Raw genomic sequence first — 19810 nt, 5'->3', positions numbered from 1 at the left:
CTAGGACGGGACTTCTGAGCACACTTGTGTGCTAGGATCATGGTCCTGTTGAGGGATCTATGAGGATACGGGGTGGCAGTACACGCCGTACTCATAGTCCGTATTGTGGGAATACAGGTGTGACTGTTCACCCTGTATCCCTCCAGAAAACCTGAAAGAAAACGACGCACATTGAGGTAGATAAGGGTCTAATGAAAGACCCGTGTCCACCTCCTACTGACACTAAGCTAAACTGAATATCCTACTTCCTGTCGGTGGGGTGTACACTGCAGAGGAGGAGCTAACTTTTTTATTTGCATAGTGTCAGCCTCCTAGTGGCAGCAGCATACACCCATGGTTCCTGTGTCCCCCAATGAGAGGCGATAGAGAAAAAAGCATTTTAAGATCAGATCCTAATGATTTTAATGGGAAGATCTAAGCCCTTGTGCAAATTATGAACTTAAAATCTGCGTGGTATATATAGGTGAGTGGCAGGTAACTTGGTGGGAACCATTGGAGAATAGACACACGCACATTAGCCGCATCGCAACAGATTTTGAGAACATAGAACTGGGCTGCAACCACCATTTACTGGGCACCCAATGGGAGGTCAAAAGACTGTCCAGGCATTAGAAACCACAAGCATATGATACTCATGGTATACCCTTCCAATAGGTCACCAATATAAGATCAGTTCTCACTCTCGTCCAATACCCCACTCACTTCTGGCAGCGGCTGGAAATAAGAGCTGCACTGAAAACCCCTTTTAAGTAAAAAGTATACTATGTGGTTTGGCAATGTATGTAGTAGTGTATATTGGAGGTATATACCGAAATATATACCTAATGATTTTTTTTTTCCAACTTAAAAAAAATTCATGAAAAATCTGCTTCAAGAATTGTGGATTTTTATGCTTTTTTGTTGCGGATTAGAGTTTTGTTGCTTTTCTTTTAGGCTTCGACGGTCCTTCCTGCCCCTGCGACACTCCCTGTCACCTTGCTTTTTGGAAGCTGAAAAATTAGGAATCGTAACAATAATTTCTGCTTTTTTATGCGGAAAATGGCTGTGTATTGAATGTACTCATTCTGTAAATCAGAATATATTTCCAACTATGACAAGTGATGTGGAAAGAGCCGGAGTCTTGGCAGAAATACTCACCACTCCCAGGGTGAAATAATTATAGAAATAATCGTTGCACTTGGCAGGAACCTGTTTGTGGGGGGACGGGGAATGAATCTTCATCTGCAAAAATGAAAGGAGATAAATGAGCGGTTTGAAAAAAAAAAAAAAATTAAAGAATTCGTAGGGAACACATAATACATAACATGAACACTGTGCAGATATCGATTGTTTTGTGTATTACGACCAATGTCTAAGACAATGCTGGGTGGGACCGGGGAGATACCTTAGGGCCCGAGAGTGTATCCAAGTGACATCTGTAGTGTCCAGCTCTCTGCTTTTCTCTTGGACAATATCACAATAATAGGAATCAGTCAGCAGTTTGTTTTCTGTGTAATCTGAGAGCAGCATGATGTAGGGGCAGAGATCCCGATTCCAGCGATATGTCACTTACTGGGCTGCTTAGTGTAGTTCCGATACAATCACTGCTTTCTCTGCTGTAGATGTAGCAGTTCTCTGAATGCTGAGCTGTGTATAACCCCGCCCACACCCCTGATTGGCTATTTGCTGACAGTGTACACAGGAAGCTGCCAATCAGTGGTAGGGGCAGGGTTAACCAGAGCAGCTGGACTGCCTGGCATGTGAGACCTAGTCCTGGCAGCGATAATCGCCTGCTTATAAAACACTGATTGTATTGGAATGACAGCACTCAGCCTAATAAGTGACATCACTGGAATCAGGATCTCTGCTTCTACATCATACTGCTCTAAGATTAAACCTACTGATCGATTGCCTTTAAATTATCATCACTATTATTTTAAAGTTGGTGCGAATTAATTAGCAGGTCATGTGGACGGGAGAGCAGAGAACCACCTCCTACCTTCTTCTTGATTAGAGTGACGTCTTTGCTGATTCCCAAATGACATCACACCAAAAGAAGAGCCGCAGAGGACAGGACAAGGGGTAGGAGAGTTCTCTTCTCGTCTGCTCTCCCACACCCAGTGGGCATCATCACCTCCGTCACAGTTATGAGTGGGCAGCTGAAGAATCATTTATCACATTATGGAATAAGAACTTCATCAGCATGCCAAAAATATTCACAGCTCCTACCTAGTGACTAAGAGACATCACTACCACAAGCAAAACATTTCACAGGAGGTCAGGACTCCTACAAATCACTAACATAGTAATAAAATGACACATATTCCGAATCTATTAACCCCTTCCCACCGTGGCCTAGATTTCCCCCCAAGTTCTTCCAAGAGACACAACTTGTTACGTTTTCTACTGATGAAACCGACTGAAATGTTGTTTTTTTCTTTGTAGGAGAGTTGTAGTTTTAACCGTTTATTTTACCATGAAAACGTACATAAAAAAAAAATCAAACATTTTTCGAGCATGCCGAAGACACTGGGTTAGCACCCGAGCATGCTCAGATAACACCTTATACCGGCACGTTCACTCATCATTGTCCACCTTTTGTCTACTCACTTTATCCTCAGACTTGTAGAAGATTTTGTGAGGGGCACCGAGAGTGCTCAACACATCCTGGCAGGAGTCTCCAAAATGTACACAGCGCTCAGACATCCGCGTCTTTGCCTCCGCCATCACTCCAGGACCACAGCCTGCAAAAAACACACTGCATCAGCTGAATATTCTTATTAAGCAATATTAGCAGATTCATAAGCCATAACGTGTTAATTTTTCCATCAATATGGCCATGTGAGGGCTTGTTTTTTGCAGGATGAGTTGTACTTTTCATCATCATCATACTTTGACATCATTGGTTTCACCATATCGTGTAATGGAAAAAATCCAAGTGTGGTGAAATTGCAAAAAAAAAAGTGCAATTTCACAATTGTTTTTTTTTTTAAACCATGTTCACCAAATGCTATAACTGACCTGCCATTATGATGATTCTCCAGGTCATTACGAGTTTTCAGATACCAATCATGTCTAGGTTCTTTTTTAGGTGGTGATAATAAATCCAAAGTTTGATAAAAAATAAACAAAAAATGGCACCATTTTCCGAAACCCGTAGCGTCTCCACTCTTCGGGATCTGGGTAATGGCTCACTTTTTGAGTACAGAGCTGACATTTTTATAGATACAATTTTGGGGTAGATATTTGTTCCAATCGCCTGTTAATGCAATGTTGCAGCAACCCAAAAAAAAAAAAAAAAATGAAATTCTGGCGTTTCTGAACGTGGTGATACCAAATATGTGTATTTTCTTATTTTTATTGCTTTACTTGAATGGGGGTTGATTTGAACTTTAATATTAATATATATATATATATATATATATATATATATATATATATATACACACACACACACACTATATATATATATATATATATATATATATATATATATATATATATACACACACACACACACACACACTATATATATATATATATATATACATATATATATATATATATATATATATATATATATATATGTATATATATATATATGTATATATATATATATATATATATATATATATATATATATAGTGTGTGTGTGTGTGTGTGTGTATATATATATATATATATATACATATATATATATATATATATATATATATATATATAGTGTGTGTGTGTGTATATATATATATATATATATATATATATATATATATATGTATACACACACACGCACACATACATATATATATATACACACACACATACGTCTGTAACTTCCGTCTGTCTGTAACGGAAATCCTGCGTCGCTGATTGGCCAGCCACGACCGATCAGCGATATTGGGGTGGGATTTAAACACCACTTCACTTTTTACTATTGATGCTGCCTATGCAGCATCAATAGTAAAAAGACACAATGTTAAAAATAATAATAATAAAAAAAAACATATTTTCTCACCTTCTGCGCCAGCCTTTACCGCTCCTCCCAACGCTCCGGTCCCAAGCATGCATTGCGGCAATGACCCCAGATCACGTAGCGGTCTCGCGAGACCGCTACATCATCACGGGTTATTGCCGCAAGGCATTAGTGGGAACAAAGCGTCACAAGGAGCATTGCTAAAGGCCTGGGCTTCATCCGGGGGCCACCGGAAGGTGAGTATATAACTAATTTTTATTTTACTTCTTTTTTCACAGGGATATGATGCCCACATTGCTATATACTACGTGGGCTGTGTTATATACTGCGTGGCTGTGTTATATACTACGTGGGCTGTGTTATATACTACGTGGGCTGTGTTATATACTACGTGGGCTGTGCTATACACTACGTGGGCTGTGCTATACACTACGTGGGCTGTGCTATATACTATGTGGGCTGTGCTATATACTACATGACCTGTTATATGCTACGTGGCTGTGCAATATACTATGTGGCTGTGCTATATACTACGTGGGCTGTGTTATATACTACGTGGGATGTGCTATAGACTACGTGGGCTGTGCTATACACTACGTGGGCAGTGCTATACACTACGTGGGCTGTGCTAAACACTACGTGGGCTGTGCTATACACTACGTGGGCTGTGCTATATACTACGTGGCTGTGCTATATACTACGTGGCTGTGCCATATACTACATGAGCTGTTATATGCTACGTGGCTGTGCAATATACTATGTGGCTGTGCTATATACTACGTGGGCTGTGTTATATGCTACGTGGGCTGTCAGATTCTTTTGCCCGGGGCCCTCAAAAACCTGGAGCTGGCCCTGGCTTCACTAATTGGTCGCGCCCGGCGACATTTTTTTTTTAACTTTTAACCCCTTCCCGACCTTTGACGCATACGCTGCGTCATGAAAGTCTGTGCCAATCCGACCTATGACGCAGCGTATGCGTCATGGAATGATCGCGTCCCTGCAGATCGGGTGAAGGGGTTAACTCCCATTTTACCCGATCTGCAGAGACAGGGGGAGTGGTGCTTCAGCCCAGGGGGGGTGGCTTCACCCCCCCGTGGCTACGATCGCTCTGATTGGCTGTTGAAAGTGAAACTGCCAATCAGAGCGATTTGTAATATTTCACCGAAAAAAATGGTGAAATATTACAATCCAGCCGTGGCCGATGCTGCAATATCATCGGCCATGGCTGGAAATACTCAAGTGACCCCCCCCCCCACACCCACCGATCGCCCCCCCAGTCCTCCGTTATGGGGTCCGGTCCCCTCCGTCCGCCTGCCGGCTCCCCCGTCCTCCTGTCCGCTCACTCCTTGTTTGAATTCACCCCCCCTGTGGTCCGATCACCCCCCCTGTGCTCCAATCCACCCCCCCACAACCCCTTCATACTTACCGATCCTCCCGGTGTCCGTACGTCTCCTCGCTGGGCGCCGCCATCTTCCAATATGGCGGGCGCATGCTCAGTGCGCCCGACGAAATCTGCCAGCCGGCAGATTCCTTACAGGTACATTTTGATCGCTGTGGTAGGTTCTATCACAGCGATCAAAATAAAAAAAATAATAAATACCCCCCCCCCTTTATCACCCCCATAGGTAGGGAGAATAATAAAATAAAGAAAATATATATATATTTTTTTTTTCGTTTTCCACTAGGGTTAGGGTTAGAACTAGGGTTAGGGTTAGAACTAGGGGTAGGGTTAGGGGTAGGGTTAGGGTTATGGCATGTGCGGATTTGGCCGCGGATCCGCAGCGGATTGGCCGCGGATCCGCAGCGGATTTGGCTGCGGATCCGCAGCGGATTTGGCTGCGGATCCGCAGCGGATTTGGCTGCGGATCCGCAGCGGATTGGCCGCTGCGAATTCGTTGCAGTTTTCCATCAGGTTTACAGTACCATGTACACCTATGGAAAACCAAATCCACTGTGCCCATGGTGCGGAAAATTCCGTGCAGAAACGCTGCGTTGTATTTTCTGCAGCATGTCAATTCTTTGTGCGGATTCCGCAGCGTTTTACACCTGTTCCTCAATAGGAATCCGCAGGTGAAATCCGCACAAAAAAACACTGGAAATCTGCTGTAAATCTGCAGGTAAAATGCAGTGCCTTTTACCTGCGGATTTTTCAAAAATCGTGCGGAAAAATCTCACACGAATCCGCAACGTGGGCACATAGCTTTAGGGTTAGGGTTGGAATTAGAGTTAGGGTACTGTCTCACAGTGGCACTTTGATCGCTACGACGGTACGATCCGTGACGTTCCAGCGATATCCATACGATATCTCTGTGTCTGACACGCAGCAGCGATCAGGGACCCTGCTGAGAATCGTACGTCGTAGCAGATCGTTTGGAACTTTCTTTCGTCGCTGGATCTCCCGCTGTCATCGCTGGATCGTTGTGACAGCGATCCAGCGATGCGTTCGCTTGTAACCAGGGTAAACATCGGGTTACTAAGCGCAGGGCCGCGCTTAGTACCCCGATGTTTACCGTGGTTACCAGCGTAAAAGTAAAAAAAATAAAACCGTACATACTCACATTTCGGTGTCCTTCAGGTCCCTTGCCGTCTGCTTCCCGCTCTGACTGTCTGCCGGCCAGAAAGTGAGAGCACAGCACAGCACAGCAGTGACGTCACCGCTGCGCTCTGCTCTCACTGTACGGCGGCACTCAGTCAGAGCGGGAAGCAGACGGCAAGGGACCTGAAGGACACCGAAATGTGAGTATGTACAGTTTGTTTTTTTTACTTTTACGCTGGTAACCACGGTAAACATCGGGTTACTAAGCGCGGCCCTGCGCTTAGTAACCCGATGTTTACCCTGGTTACCCGGGACCTTGGCATCGTTGGTCGCTGGAGAGCGGTCTGTGTGACAGCTCCCCAGCGACCACACAACGACTTTCCAACGATCACGGCCAGGTCGTATCGCTGGTCGTGAACGTTGGTAAATCGTTATGTGAGACGGTACCCTTTGGGTTGGAATTAGGGCTAGAGTTGGAAATAGGGTTAAGATTAGGCTTGTGGTTAGGGTTAAGGATAGGGTTAGGGTTGTGTTGGGGTTACAGTTGTGGGTAGGGTTGGGATTAGAGTTAGGATTAGGGTTGGATTTAGGGTTACGGGTGTGTTGGGGTTAGGGTTGTGGTTAGGGGTGTGTTGGGGTTAGGGTTGTGATTAGGGTTATGGCTACAGTTGGGATTAGGGTTAGGGGTGTGTTGGGGTTAGTGTTGAAGTTAGAATTGAGGGGTTTCCACTGTTTAGGCACATCAGGGGTCTCCAAACGCAACATGGCGCCACCATTGATTCCAGCCAATCTTGCGTTCAAAAAGTCAAATGGTGCGCCCTCCCTTCCAAGCCCCGACGTGCGCCCAAACAGTGGTTTACCCCCACATATGGGATACCAGCGTACTCAGGACAAACTGGGCAACAACTATTGGGGTCCAATTTCTCCTGTTACCCTTGCAAAAATAAAAAATTACTTGCTAAAACATAATTTTTGAGGAAAGAACAATTATTTTTTATTTTCATGGCTCTACGTTATAAACTTATGTGAAGCACTTGGGGGTTGAAAGTGCTCACCACACATCTAGATAAGATCCGTTTGGGGTCTAGTTTCCAAAATGGGGTCACTTGTGGGGTGTTTCTACTTTTTAGGCACATCAGGGGCTCTGCAAATGCAACGTGACGCCCGCAGACCATTCCATCAAAGTCTGCATTTCAAATGTCACTACTTCCCTTCCAAGCCCTGACGTGCGCCCAAACAGTGGTTTACCCCCACATATGGAGTACCAGCATACTCACAACAAACTGGGCAACAAATATTGGGGTCCAATTTCTCCTGTTACCCTTGTGAAAATAAACAATTGCTTGCTAAAACATCTTTTTTGAGGACAGAAAAATGATTTTTTATTTTCACGGCTCTGCGTTGTAAACTTCTGTGAAGCACTTGGGGGTTGAACGTGCTCACCACACATCTAGATAAGTTCCTTGGGGGGTCTAGTTTCCAAAATGGGGTCAATTGTGGGGGGTTTCTACTGTTTAGGCACATCAGGGGCTCTGCAAACGTAACATGATTCCCGCAGACCATTCCATCAAAGTCTGCATTTCAAATGTCACTACTTCCCTTCCGAGCCCTGCCGTGCGCCCAAACAGTGGTTTACCCCCACATATGGGGTATCATCGTACTCAGGACAAACTGGACAACAACATTTGGGGTCCAATTTCTCCTATTATCCTTGGGAAAATAAAAAACTCCGGGCTAAAAATCATTTTTGAGGAAAGAAAAATAATTTTTTTATTTTCATGGCTCTGCGTTATAAACTTCTGTGAAGCACCTGGGGGTTTTAAGTGCTCACTATGCATCTAGATTAGTTTCTTGGGGGGTCTAGTTTCCAAAATGGGGTCACTTGTAGGGGAGCTCCGATGTTTAGGCACACAGGGGCTCTCCAAACGCGACATGGTGTCCACTAACGATTGGAGCTAATTTTCCATTCAAAAAGTCAAATGGCGCGCCTTCCCTTCCGAGCCTTGCCGTGCACCCAAACAGTGGTTTACCCCCACATATGAGGTATCGGCGTACTCAGGAGAAATTGCCCAACACATTTTAGGATCCATTTTATCCTGTTGCCCATGTGAAAATGAAAAAATTGAGGCTAAAAGAAATTTTGTGTGAAAAAAAAGTACTTTTTCATTTTTACGGATCAATTTGTGAAGCACCTGATGGTTTAAAGTGCTCACTATGCATCTAGATAAGTTCCTTGGGGGGTCTAGTTTCCAAAATGGGGTCACTTGTGGGGGAGCTCCAATGTTTAGGCACACGGGGGCTCTCCAAACGCGACATGGTGTCCGCTAAAGATTGGAGCCAATTTTTCATTCAAAAAGTCAAATGGCGCTCCTTCCCTTCCAAGCCCTGCCGTGCGCCCAAACAGTGGTTTACCCCCACATATGAGGTATCAGCGTACTCAGGACAAATTGGACAACAACATTCGTGGTCCAGTTTCTCCTTTTACCCTTGGGAAAATAAAAAAATTGTTGCGAAAAGATCATTTTTGTGACTGAAAAGTTAAATGTTAATTTTTCCCCTCCATGTTGCTTCTGCTGCTGTGAAACACCTGAAGGGTTAATAAACTTCTTGAATGTGGTTTTGAGCACCTTGAGGGGTGCAGTTTTTAGAATGGTGTCACTTTTGGGTATTTTCAGCCATATAGAACCCTCAAACTGACTTCAAATGTGAGGTGGTCCCTAAAAAAAATGGTTTTGTAAATTTTGTTGTAAAAATGAGAAATCACTGGTCAAATTTTAACCCTTATAACTTCCTAGCAAAATAAAAATTTGTTTCCAAAATTGTGCTGATGTAAAGTAGACATGTGGGAAATGTTATTTATTAACTATTTTGTGTCACATAACTCTCTGGTTTAACAGAATAAAAATTCAAAATGTGAAAATTGCAAAATTTTCAAATTTTTCGCCAAATTTCCGTTTTTTTCACAAATAAACTCAGAAATTATCAACCTAAATTTACCACTAACATGAAGCCCAATATGTCACGAAAAAACAATCTCAGAACCGCAAGGATCCGTTGAAGCGTTCCTGAGTTATTACCTCATAAAGGGACACTGGTCAGAATTGCAAAAAATGGCAAGGTCATTAAGGCCAAAATAGGCTGGGTCATGAAGGGGTTAAACATTTCTGCAAGCCATTGTATGTACTGTTAATTCTGTCCAAGATTTTTTTTATAGCAAATTCACAAGAAAGTTAATCATTATAAATGGAACAACAGAAACAAGAGCAAATAAAAATGTTAAAAAAAAAAAGAAAAAATGACCTGTGCTGATGAGACGAAGCCTCAGTCCTAAAGGGCCAGATGCATCCCGCAGGACATCGACACTTTCTGCATACACATTGCCCAGGTAGCAGCTCAGAGGCATAGGAGGGGCCCTGTGAAGACACAAATCAGTATCAATCATGGCATGTCTATTAAAATAAATCAATAATTAGGCTTGGATAAAGTTTGCCGCACTTCCTCACTTTGTATCTTGCAGGCTGTTCCCGCTGTAGATGTACATGCGTTTCACCATGGCTCCATGCGGTATGTGAATTGACGCTAATCCATGAGCAAAATTGGGCTTTAAAAAGCAGAGAAAATAATTTGCTTTTATTCTCGACGTACATATTCAACAAGTAAAAACATTGTATTGTGCATATTAACCCCTTACAGAGCGGTGATGTACGGAAAGGTTACCCACCTCGTATTTGGGAGCTTCTGTCCAAGAATCCAGTTGAAAGGAGAAAGATAAACCGCGGAAGTTGAGGTGGAACAGTTGTTCTGCTGAGTTATATACTGCAATGAACAAAAATAATAATTACTCCGGTCTTCCCCCATGTGCACCATTATCTGTGGGTTCCTTATATAAAGAGGTGCGGGCGGCTTTTACCTCCAGGATGCGTAGCTCCGAACGACTGATCTATCTGCTCTATGGTGGGAGCTATGGCCTGCGAGTTGAAGTGAACCCCACTGGAACAAGGAAGGAAAAAAAAAAATTTGAGACGTGTAATGCCGTGGTAGCATCGTACACAGTGAAGAGGCAGTGACCCACAAAGTTCAAACACAAAAGTCTCTTTACGGTGTTACTTCACACATAAAGGTGCATAGCGTTATACAGTACACGTCATCAAAGTTCAATACACACAGTTGCATCTCTTCTCAGTGCCGGTTTCATAGCACTACACATCACATGGCTTTTAGATTGCAGTCCCTAAACACACCGGACCTCTCCTTGTCCAGTATCCGTGGGGCGACCGCACGCCATATTACAGTCTCTATACACAGCCTCATATGTTGCAGGCACTACACACGCCAGCCATCCTCTGACCAGTTCTCGTGGGAGTCCTGCATCCCTGTATCACAGTCTCTCTACTCACACAGCTGTACACAATCCAGGATATCCTCCGGATAGCAGCCGGGCACCATATCCACCTGTTTGCAATCGTTACACATGCCAGTCCTCTTTCGGGCACAGGACTGTTCACATCCGACTCCTTCGGGCGCAGGACATCCACCTTCGGGCACAGGACTGTCCACATCCGAGATCAGTTACCATGGACGACTTGCATCACTGTATACAATGCGGGTGCCAGGCTATTCAGCTGCCCTGGGTGCTGGCTCCGCTGGCCTGTGCCTCCATGCACTCAGCCAGCGCTCCGCAGGCCTCTGCTCTGCACACCAGCACACACCAGACTGACACTGATGTTGCACCTGTCCTGACACCCCCATACCCCTTACTGCAGGGTTTTAAACACACAAACCTGTGGCTTCCAGCCACATGGAAAACCCGGACCGGAAATCCGTGACTCCCATGTACACCTATGGACTTCATACATTTCCATGCACAACCTGGGGTGAACACACAGCGACCCCTACCTGTGACAAGTCACTGCCTCACAAAAGAAAGAAATAGGTGAAAAGACAGTGGCAGACAGTCGCACACAGTTACAGTAATTTATGATCACACATTAAACTTTTCCGGATGCACGGATACCAAATCTTTTTTTTTAAATTGGGACAATAAGATAATCCAAACTTCTAGAGCTGTTTTTACTAATTTTGCAAAATTTTTCTCTTTTTTTTTCTTTAGTCTTTGCCCCCTTCTTCCCTTAGGGGACCTCAACCTGTGATGAATGGAGTAATATATACTGCAATACATCGATATTTTAGTACATAGCAAAGACGAGCTCCGGTAAAACCCAGCAGCGGGCTGAGCTTCATGGGTGTTCAGTAGGCCTCCCATCACAACTTTTATAATATCCCTATTAGTGGTGAACGTGCTGAGGTGTTATCTGAGCATGCTCGGGTGTTAACCCAGTGACTTCGGTGAGCTCAAAAAATATGTTTGCGTCCCCGTGGCTGTTCGACAGCAGCAACCCAGTTAGGCAATCCCTGCATGTGTTGTGGCTGTCGAACAGCCGCGGGGACTCAAACATATTTTTTGAGCTCACCGAAGTCACTCGGTTAACACCTGAGCATGCTCAGATAACACCTTATCCCATCCCGTTCGCACGATTGAAACAGACCAGCAATCATGGCGGTAGACACGCGTCCTGGTATTTGCACTCACCAGTATTTTAATTTCACTTTTGACAAATCGTAGACTTCTATCACCTGTGAGGGGACATAAAGATTTGGAGAGGTCAGCGTGGTCCGGCTCGGCGCTGGTAATGGAGGTCCACAAGCCGCTCACCTTTAGCCTTTGATTATAAGCATCAAACAGCAGTTTGATCCCGTCCTGAGTCAGGCTGAGGATGAGGTCGTGATTCAGAGGACACTGCGGAGGGGAAAAGACTTATTTAGGGTATGTGTCCACGTTCAGGTTTGCTTCAGGCTTTGGTCAGGATTTTATGCAGGTAAAATCCTGACCAAAAATGCACCTGAGGTCACTGGCAGGTGTTCTTGCGTGTTTTGCTCATTGTAGCAACATGCTGCGTTCTGAAAAAATGCACCGCATGTGCGTTTTTGCGGGAAAAACGCATGTGTTTTTTAATGCACAGTGGAGACGGGATTTCATTAAATCCCCTCCACTATGCTGTAACATCTGGACGCTGCGTTTTTGACGCTGCGGCTCAGCGCTGCGTCAAAAACGCAGCGTTTCCTGAACGTGGACACATATCCTTACAAGCTGTCATACTTATAGAGGAACCTACTACTTAAAGGGTTTCTCTGGTCACAGGTGGGCTGGGGAGGGAATTATCATTTCTCTGCACCAGCCGAGTCGGCTCCGCTCTGTCAATTCTGCAATTCCCAGACACAATGATTTACGCCGGTTCCATAAATCATGAAAAGTAAATGGTTTCCATTATTCCCTGGCAGATGAGAGGTGACCTACCTGCTCGCTATAGAGGTTCTGCACATTTCGGATGGTCCTGCAATGCTTCTGGAGGATGGACACTGCCTGAGCCAGGGGCATGCCTGTAAACGAGAGGCGATGTTAGCATCTGTAGATCAGGAATAAAGACCACCCTGTTCTGCACTTCTACTAAAGCGACAGAAACGACACAAGAAAATAGTATCGTTTATCGTCGGAGGACCGGTAAGAATTCCAATATATCTGTTCCTGGTTTGGAGAATTGGTGCTTAAAAAAAATAAATAAATAAATAAAAAAAATAAAGAGCCATTTCCCTGTACAGCACAGTTCCAATGTTACCATTGCAGACGATCCTTCATTCAGAGGTCAGGAGGAGGGTTGAGCGGAATCATGGGGTAGCAAACTGCATTATATGGTGGGATATATGGAAGAAATCTTAGAAACTATGATGTGAGATGCTGAGAAGAGAACCTGTTGGCTAAACTATGGATCAGCTGGCGGCTATCTGTTTTCTATGGGAGAGGTGCTGACAGTCATCTCTGGTGATAGATCGGAAGTCCAAAATCCTTATCTGGATCCTTATCTCTCACGACATCTATCCCCTATACAGAGTAGGCTGTCCCTGAACCCATTCAGATCAGGGGGTTTTGTTCACCGTCAGTTTTATGTGCCAAGGGGTCTTTAAAAGGTTTAAAAGGACCAGAGGTTAAAGGGCTACGGAGAGATAAGAGGACGACACGGGTGTTTTAGCCAAAAGGCCAGAGACAGCATTCAGGCCGTGCGTCTCTATTTGTACCCCTAATAATGGCGTGATTATAAACCATGGATTTATTGGGCAATCAAACTTTTTTTTTACAAGCGTTTAAAAAACAAAACAAACAAAAAGGGTAAGATGACTGCTCCCAAAATGACTCAGGATATTCCTTGTGTCGCAACAGCAGAGGAAAGAGGAGGTCAGAGTCCTTAAAACAGGTGACGGCATGAGGCACGTGCCAAAAAAAGCTTCACAAACAGGATCAGGATGTGGCTCGTGTAATAATACATAAGCCACAATCCCCGTATGTCTCGCATTCATTGTCTAACTAACCTTTACACACCAAATGTCTTTTTGCTTTCCTTGTTAGGTGCCTCTGATTCATGTAGTCCACGAATATGGACCAGGTTACGTGTGGCTGGCCTGCACCCCTCGTGTGTATTGGATGCCACTGTTCTGGGTAAACAGGATGACGTGCTGCCGAGAACAATGCTTTTTTGTGCTATTTAGATCGTTCCATTTCACGAACGAGAGTTTTGCTTGTTTATCGGGGGATCGGCAGCCTGTTTACACTGCATAATCATCATGAAATGAGTGTCCTCCGTTCACAGTAATCGTGCAGTGTAAATGGTCATATTTCACAGTCTGGATAAAGACCTCAGCACCCGGACTTATGGCGGGACTCCTGACACCTTCGTAGGCATATATGAGGCTGGAAGTTTAGCTCAGTCATTAGCAAAACTGAGGGCACAGGGAGGGTGGTAGACGGAGACGAGTGAGAAGATATAGGGTGGTGCTGAACATGGAGCGCTTTGTGGGTGAGAGTGATAAGTTTATATTGAAATCTGTAGCAGATGGGTAACCAGTGCAATGACTGGCACAGGGTGGAGGCAGCGGTGTAGAGGCTGGAGAGGAATGTGATCCTGGCTGCTGCATTCAGGACGGACTGGAGAAGGGAGAATTTATTAAAAAAGAGGACGATTAGTAGAGAGGTACAATAGTCCAGATGAGAATGAATAAGAGCGACAGGAAGAGTTTCTGCAGAGTCAAAAGGTAAGAAAAAGTCCAATACTAGATATGTTTTAAGGTGTAGATGACATGAGGGAAGTGGGGAGTGAATGAAAGATTTGAGTGATATATAACCCCAAGACAGTGGGCATGGTGCTCGGGAGAAATGGTGGAGCTACACAGAAATGGCAATATTGGGTTTGGGGAGGTTAGTGGTGGGAGGAAATACAGAGCTCAGTTTTTGATAGATTAAGTTTTAGATAGAGGGAGGACAAGATTTGAGAGACAGCAGGCCTTAGATTGCGAGATGCAGTCATCTGAACCCGACCTAAAATATATGGCCACCATAGTTTGCCAGGATAATTCCAGCCATCATTAGACCCTGGTGGACATACTGTATTTTTGACCTGTAAACATTTATGGAATTTAAAAAGAAAATAATTTGGTATAATTCCTACCTAATGTAAATTCCCATTGCTGGTTGCCCAGGGATCTCTCTGGCACAACCTCCAGATCCAGCATTGGCTCAGGACAGGGGGATTCTTGGAGGTCAGCTGAGATCCAGAATGTTACCACGTCTGAACCTGCAAAGGACAAGAAGACGGAGATCATCATACATTGGGGTTATCCATCTTCAGTCATTATCTGCGGATCTGAGCTTCGTTTAAGAGTTTCCATCAGACTTAAGTGAAACATAATGTGAACAGTTCCTTAACGCCCCAAATACACACAAGACAAATATGAGCCGACAACCAGTCATTCCTCACATGGCCATCTTAAAAAAAAGAACATCTCAGATGGCATCGATAATGTTGGATTTTTTCAGATGATGTTGCATCTAGTGCTCATGGTCGGCCAAAAATACAAGAAACATCCCAATACACCCAATTTTTCAACGTTCGGGCATCAATCGAAAAGAATAGTTGGTGAGGCAGCCAACGATTGTTCATTATGGTTCGATGCTTCTTCTCTGATGTGTATGCGGGGTCTTTAGACGACTATAGGTACATCGATTCAGGACCCCCATAGGAGGTTAAAAGTATTCACAACATTTCCTCAACTGGAAATTAGGCAACTCCAGAACAGTTCGATTCACAATTAAAGGGGTTCCCCGATAATAACTGAACAGTGGGGTCTGACAGACGGGACCCGCTCCAATTGGCGGAATAAGGACTCCCCCACCCCCCTCAATAGGACACCATTATAAAATGTTACAACACTCATTCTCTATGGGGATGCCGAAAAAAGAGCTAATGTCTTCGACAGCTCCATTGGGAATGACTGGATCCCGCACTGCTGCTCTACACTACAGGGGGTAAAAGTGTCGTGGTCTACCGATCAGCAGGTCATCACCTATCCTCATGTCGGTATAATGGATAGGATAATGAATGTTAATGCAGGAAATAACAGCTTGGACCAATGACGTGATATTTAGGACTTCTCTTTAGGGTCCATATAAATCAGACTGATAATGAAACACAGTGCATAGAAATATATGAAGATGTCACTCTCGGGTAGGTAGAGCCGCTGGCCAGTCCGTGCATTGCATTCTGATCTCGGCCTGATTTATACGGCCATTTAACTTATGATATGTGATCAATATCAGACCGGTGGGGGTCCGACGTGATCCGACTGAACTTTGCTCCAATATACAACACCAATGAAATACAATTACCTGGTATATTTTCCTCTGAAGAAATGTCAGGGTCCAGATTTTCAACAGAAAACTGGTGGCCGCATTTCAAGATCCGATAGCCACCCGAAGATCGTGCCGCTGGGCGCTGAGGATCTTATAGAAGCTCCGACACCTAAAAAGGCGATTCATTGTATCGGAGCAGGTATGGTGTTTTTTTTTTCTTTCTTTTTTTAAGCACTGGAATTTTTAATATCGAGGTTTAATTAATGAACATTATTAACAAGCTGGAAACGTTAATTCGTGCAGATAATGAAACGTCAGATGATTTATGAGCAGCGCTAATCACGGCTTCCCTCACTGTAGTGACTCATTTATAATGGATACCACTAATGATGAGCGAGCGTGATGGGATAAGGTGTTATCTGAGCATGCTCGGGTGCTAATGGAGGGTCTTCGGCATACTCGAATACTATGTTCGCCAGGCGCAACACATGCAGGGATTGTCCGTTTGTCATTTTCAGGTGAGACTGCAAGATAAAGGGCTGCAATGCATGCAAAAAATCCTCAAAATAATGGATGGCATGCAGATTTGCAAATCTGCAGAATGCTCTGAAATCTGTGCAGATGTTTTTTCTGCTATATGTTAAGGGGGTTATAAAAAACTACTCATGTATTGTGCGCTTTTCAATGCACATTTCCTGTGCCTAATACACCCTGGATCTGAGGAGTTGGGATGTGACCGCTGCAGCTTGTCACAAGACTGGAGGCAGTGCTGGCTGAGCATAGGGGATGTCATTACCTGCACCCATCTGCTATTATTTTAGATATTTCTTGATCTCTGGCTATAAACTGTACTTTGCAGTGGACCGAAGTGTGTGCCGGAGTTCTTTTTGATATTTTGCAGTGGACCGCTAGCGATCTGACACTTGCACACAAGGACTGAAGACTGATGAGCACAAGTTCTTACACGCCCAAGATCTCATTCACACAGATCCTAAATGCTAGGACATAATCATTGCCCCTAGAAACAGATTTGACCAAACCAAGGGTTTTTATTGGTGCTGGGACATCACGGGAGACTGGTGGGAAAGTAATGAAGGAAGTGTAAAAACCCTCATTTAGTAAGGAACATGGATCAATTTCTAAGTTATCGTAAAGCCCTGTTCACATACTCCTTGTTCAGGTGTCAGCGATTTTTCAAGTACGCACAAAAAAAAAAAAAAAAAAAAAAATGTAAGTTTGGCTCCAAGTATCAGTTTTTCATCAAATTTCTCCTATAAAAAAAAAACCCCAGGTAAATCTCTGATGGCTCCCGGAATTAGAGACTCGCATTGATTGGTGACACTGATCAAAAATCGGAGAAGTCGTTTTTTTTTTTTAGTGCGGAAAACTTGGTCAGGACACGACGACGGTGCAAACTATAGCGTGTACGAGATCTATACCTGGGATAGAAGCCAGACGGGAAAAAGCGATGTCTGAACGAGGCCGAAACGTATCCCTAGGTGTCCATCAGAGTACCCTGCCCCCAAAAGTCCGTATTTTGCCACCCCCTTTCCCCCAAAAAAGCCTGTGATAGTGTAGTAGCCCACCCCAACGCTGAAAATGGAATATGGCCAAGGCGTACGAGATCGAGGGCAGGATGTCCTGGGGGGCCGCAGCGGCCCAGAGACCAGCAGGACACCACCATGTCATGAGTCCCATCAATCACAATGGGGAATATATATATATATATATATATATATATATATATATATATATATATATATATATATATATACATATACATACATACATACATACATACATACACACACAGTATATATATATATATATATATATATATATATATATATACACACACATACATACATACACACATACCTACCTACAGTATATGTACACATACCTACCTACAGGATACCTACAGGATACATACAGGATACACACACACATATATATATATATATATACATACACACCTCCTTATGGTACAGTGGGGTCAGTTATACATATTCACCCCCATACACCAGTCTGTGGTCACTACGGGTTAAGAGGTCATGCTGAGCCTTGTAGTCCCACACCAGGTGCGGAGCCACAGGTAGAAGCCTCCCTCCCAGCCCCTGGCCCCAAGCAGCCGTCGCCTGTGCCACCACTGCAGTAGAAGCCCCGGGGTTCCCGTGTGTCAGCCACGCTCCTACCCGGTGCCCACCACAGACACGTCTACACCCCGCACTGCTCTTACCTCTGTTTATGTTCTTCTCCCGGTCGCTGCTGCAAAACTTCCGGTTCTGGAGAGAACAGCCGTAAAGTGAAACTTAGCTCCGCCTAGCGGCAGGAGGAGGCAGTGCGGGGGGGATGGCGGAGAGGAGGTCGGGGCTGCGGCAGCGGCACTATATCCGTGTCTGTGTCTCCACCGGGGGCTGCGGGAGTATATCCGTGTCTGTGTATATACCGGGGGCTGCGGGAGTATATACGGGTCTGTGTATATACCGGGGGCTGCGGGAGTATATACGGGTCTGTGTATATACCGGGGGCTGCGGGAGTATATACGGGTCTGTGTATACACCGGGGGCTGCGGGAGTATATACGGGTCTGTGTATGTACTGGGGCTGCGGGAGTATATACGGGTCTGTGTATGTACTGGGGCTGCGGGAGTATATACGGGTCTGTGTATGTACTGGGGCTGCGGGAGTATATACGGGTCTGTGTATACACCGGGGGCTGCGGGAGTATATACGGGTCTGTGTATACACCGGGGGCTGCGGGAGTATATACAGGTCTGTGTATATACCGGGGGCTGCGGGAGTATATACGGGTCTGTGTATACACCGGGCGCTGCGGGAGTATATATGGGTCTGTGTATATACCGGGGGCTGCGGGAGTATATACGGGTCTGTGTATACACCGGGGGCTGCGGGAGTATATACGTGCTGTGTATACACGGGGGGCTGCGGGAGTATATACGGGTCTGTGTATACACCGGGGGCTGCGGGAGTATATACGGGTCTGTGTATACACCGGGCGCTGCGGGAGTATATACGGGTCTGTGTATACACCGGGGGCTGCGGGAGTATATACGGGTCTGTGTATACACCGGGAGCTGCGGGAGTATATATGGGTCTGTGTATACACCGGGGGCTGCGGGAGTATATACGGGTCTGTGTATACACCGGGGGCTGCGGGAGTATATCCGTGTCTGTGTCTCCACCGGGGGCTGCGGGAGTATATCCGTGTCTGCGTATATACCGGGGGCTGCGGGAGTATATACGGGTCTGTGTATATACCGGGGGCTGCGGCAGCGGCACTATATCCATGTCTGTGTCTCCACCGGGGGCTGCGGGAGTATATCCGTGTCTGTGTATATACCGGGGGCTGCGGGAGTATATACGGGTCTGTGTATATACCGGGGGCTGCGGGAGTATATACGGGTCTGTGTATATACCGGGGGCTGCGGGAGTATATACGGGTCTGTGTATATACCGGGGGCTGCGGGAGTATATACGGGTCTGTGTATATACCGGGGGCTGCGGGAGTATATACGGGTCTGTGTATACACCGGGGGCTGCGGGAGTATATACGGGTCTGTGTA

The 19810-nt window shown here is 45.0% G+C and overlaps 1 protein-coding gene across 2 annotated transcripts in view; it reads right to left on the bottom strand.

Annotated features, from left to right (window-relative positions):
* The window catches only part of PHAF1 (phagophore assembly factor 1), a 28383-nt gene extending 9860 nt beyond the window's left edge, over positions 1–18523 (bottom strand). Inside the window, exons 1-11 of one of the 2 annotated variants that reach the window (XM_077288305.1) lie at positions 18464–18523; positions 15044–15169; positions 12844–12926; positions 12202–12285; positions 12079–12122; positions 10399–10478; positions 10210–10304; positions 9992–10089; positions 9789–9901; positions 2590–2723; positions 1138–1221 (exon numbers count right to left, since the gene is read on the bottom strand). In XM_077288305.1, the coding sequence (XP_077144420.1) occupies positions 1138–1221; positions 2590–2723; positions 9789–9901; positions 9992–10089; positions 10210–10304; positions 10399–10478; positions 12079–12122; positions 12202–12285; positions 12844–12926; positions 15044–15107 (879 nt within the window). In that variant the 5' untranslated portion in view covers positions 15108–15169; positions 18464–18523. Of the gene's footprint in view, positions 1–1137; positions 1222–2589; positions 2724–9788; positions 9902–9991; positions 10090–10209; positions 10305–10398; positions 10479–12078; positions 12123–12201; positions 12286–12843; positions 12927–15043; positions 15170–16260; positions 17473–18463 lie in introns of those variants that run through there. The other variant, XM_077288306.1, reaches the window with a different exon arrangement.
* Positions 18524–19810: the final 1287 nt, after the last annotated feature.

The sequence above is a fragment of the Ranitomeya variabilis genome, chromosome 2 (assembly GCF_051348905.1).
Source record: "Ranitomeya variabilis isolate aRanVar5 chromosome 2, aRanVar5.hap1, whole genome shotgun sequence".
Lineage (NCBI taxonomy): Eukaryota > Metazoa > Chordata > Amphibia > Anura > Dendrobatidae > Ranitomeya > Ranitomeya variabilis.
The sequence above is the reverse complement of the archived record's forward strand: the minus strand, read 5'-3'. Positions and strand labels throughout refer to the sequence as shown.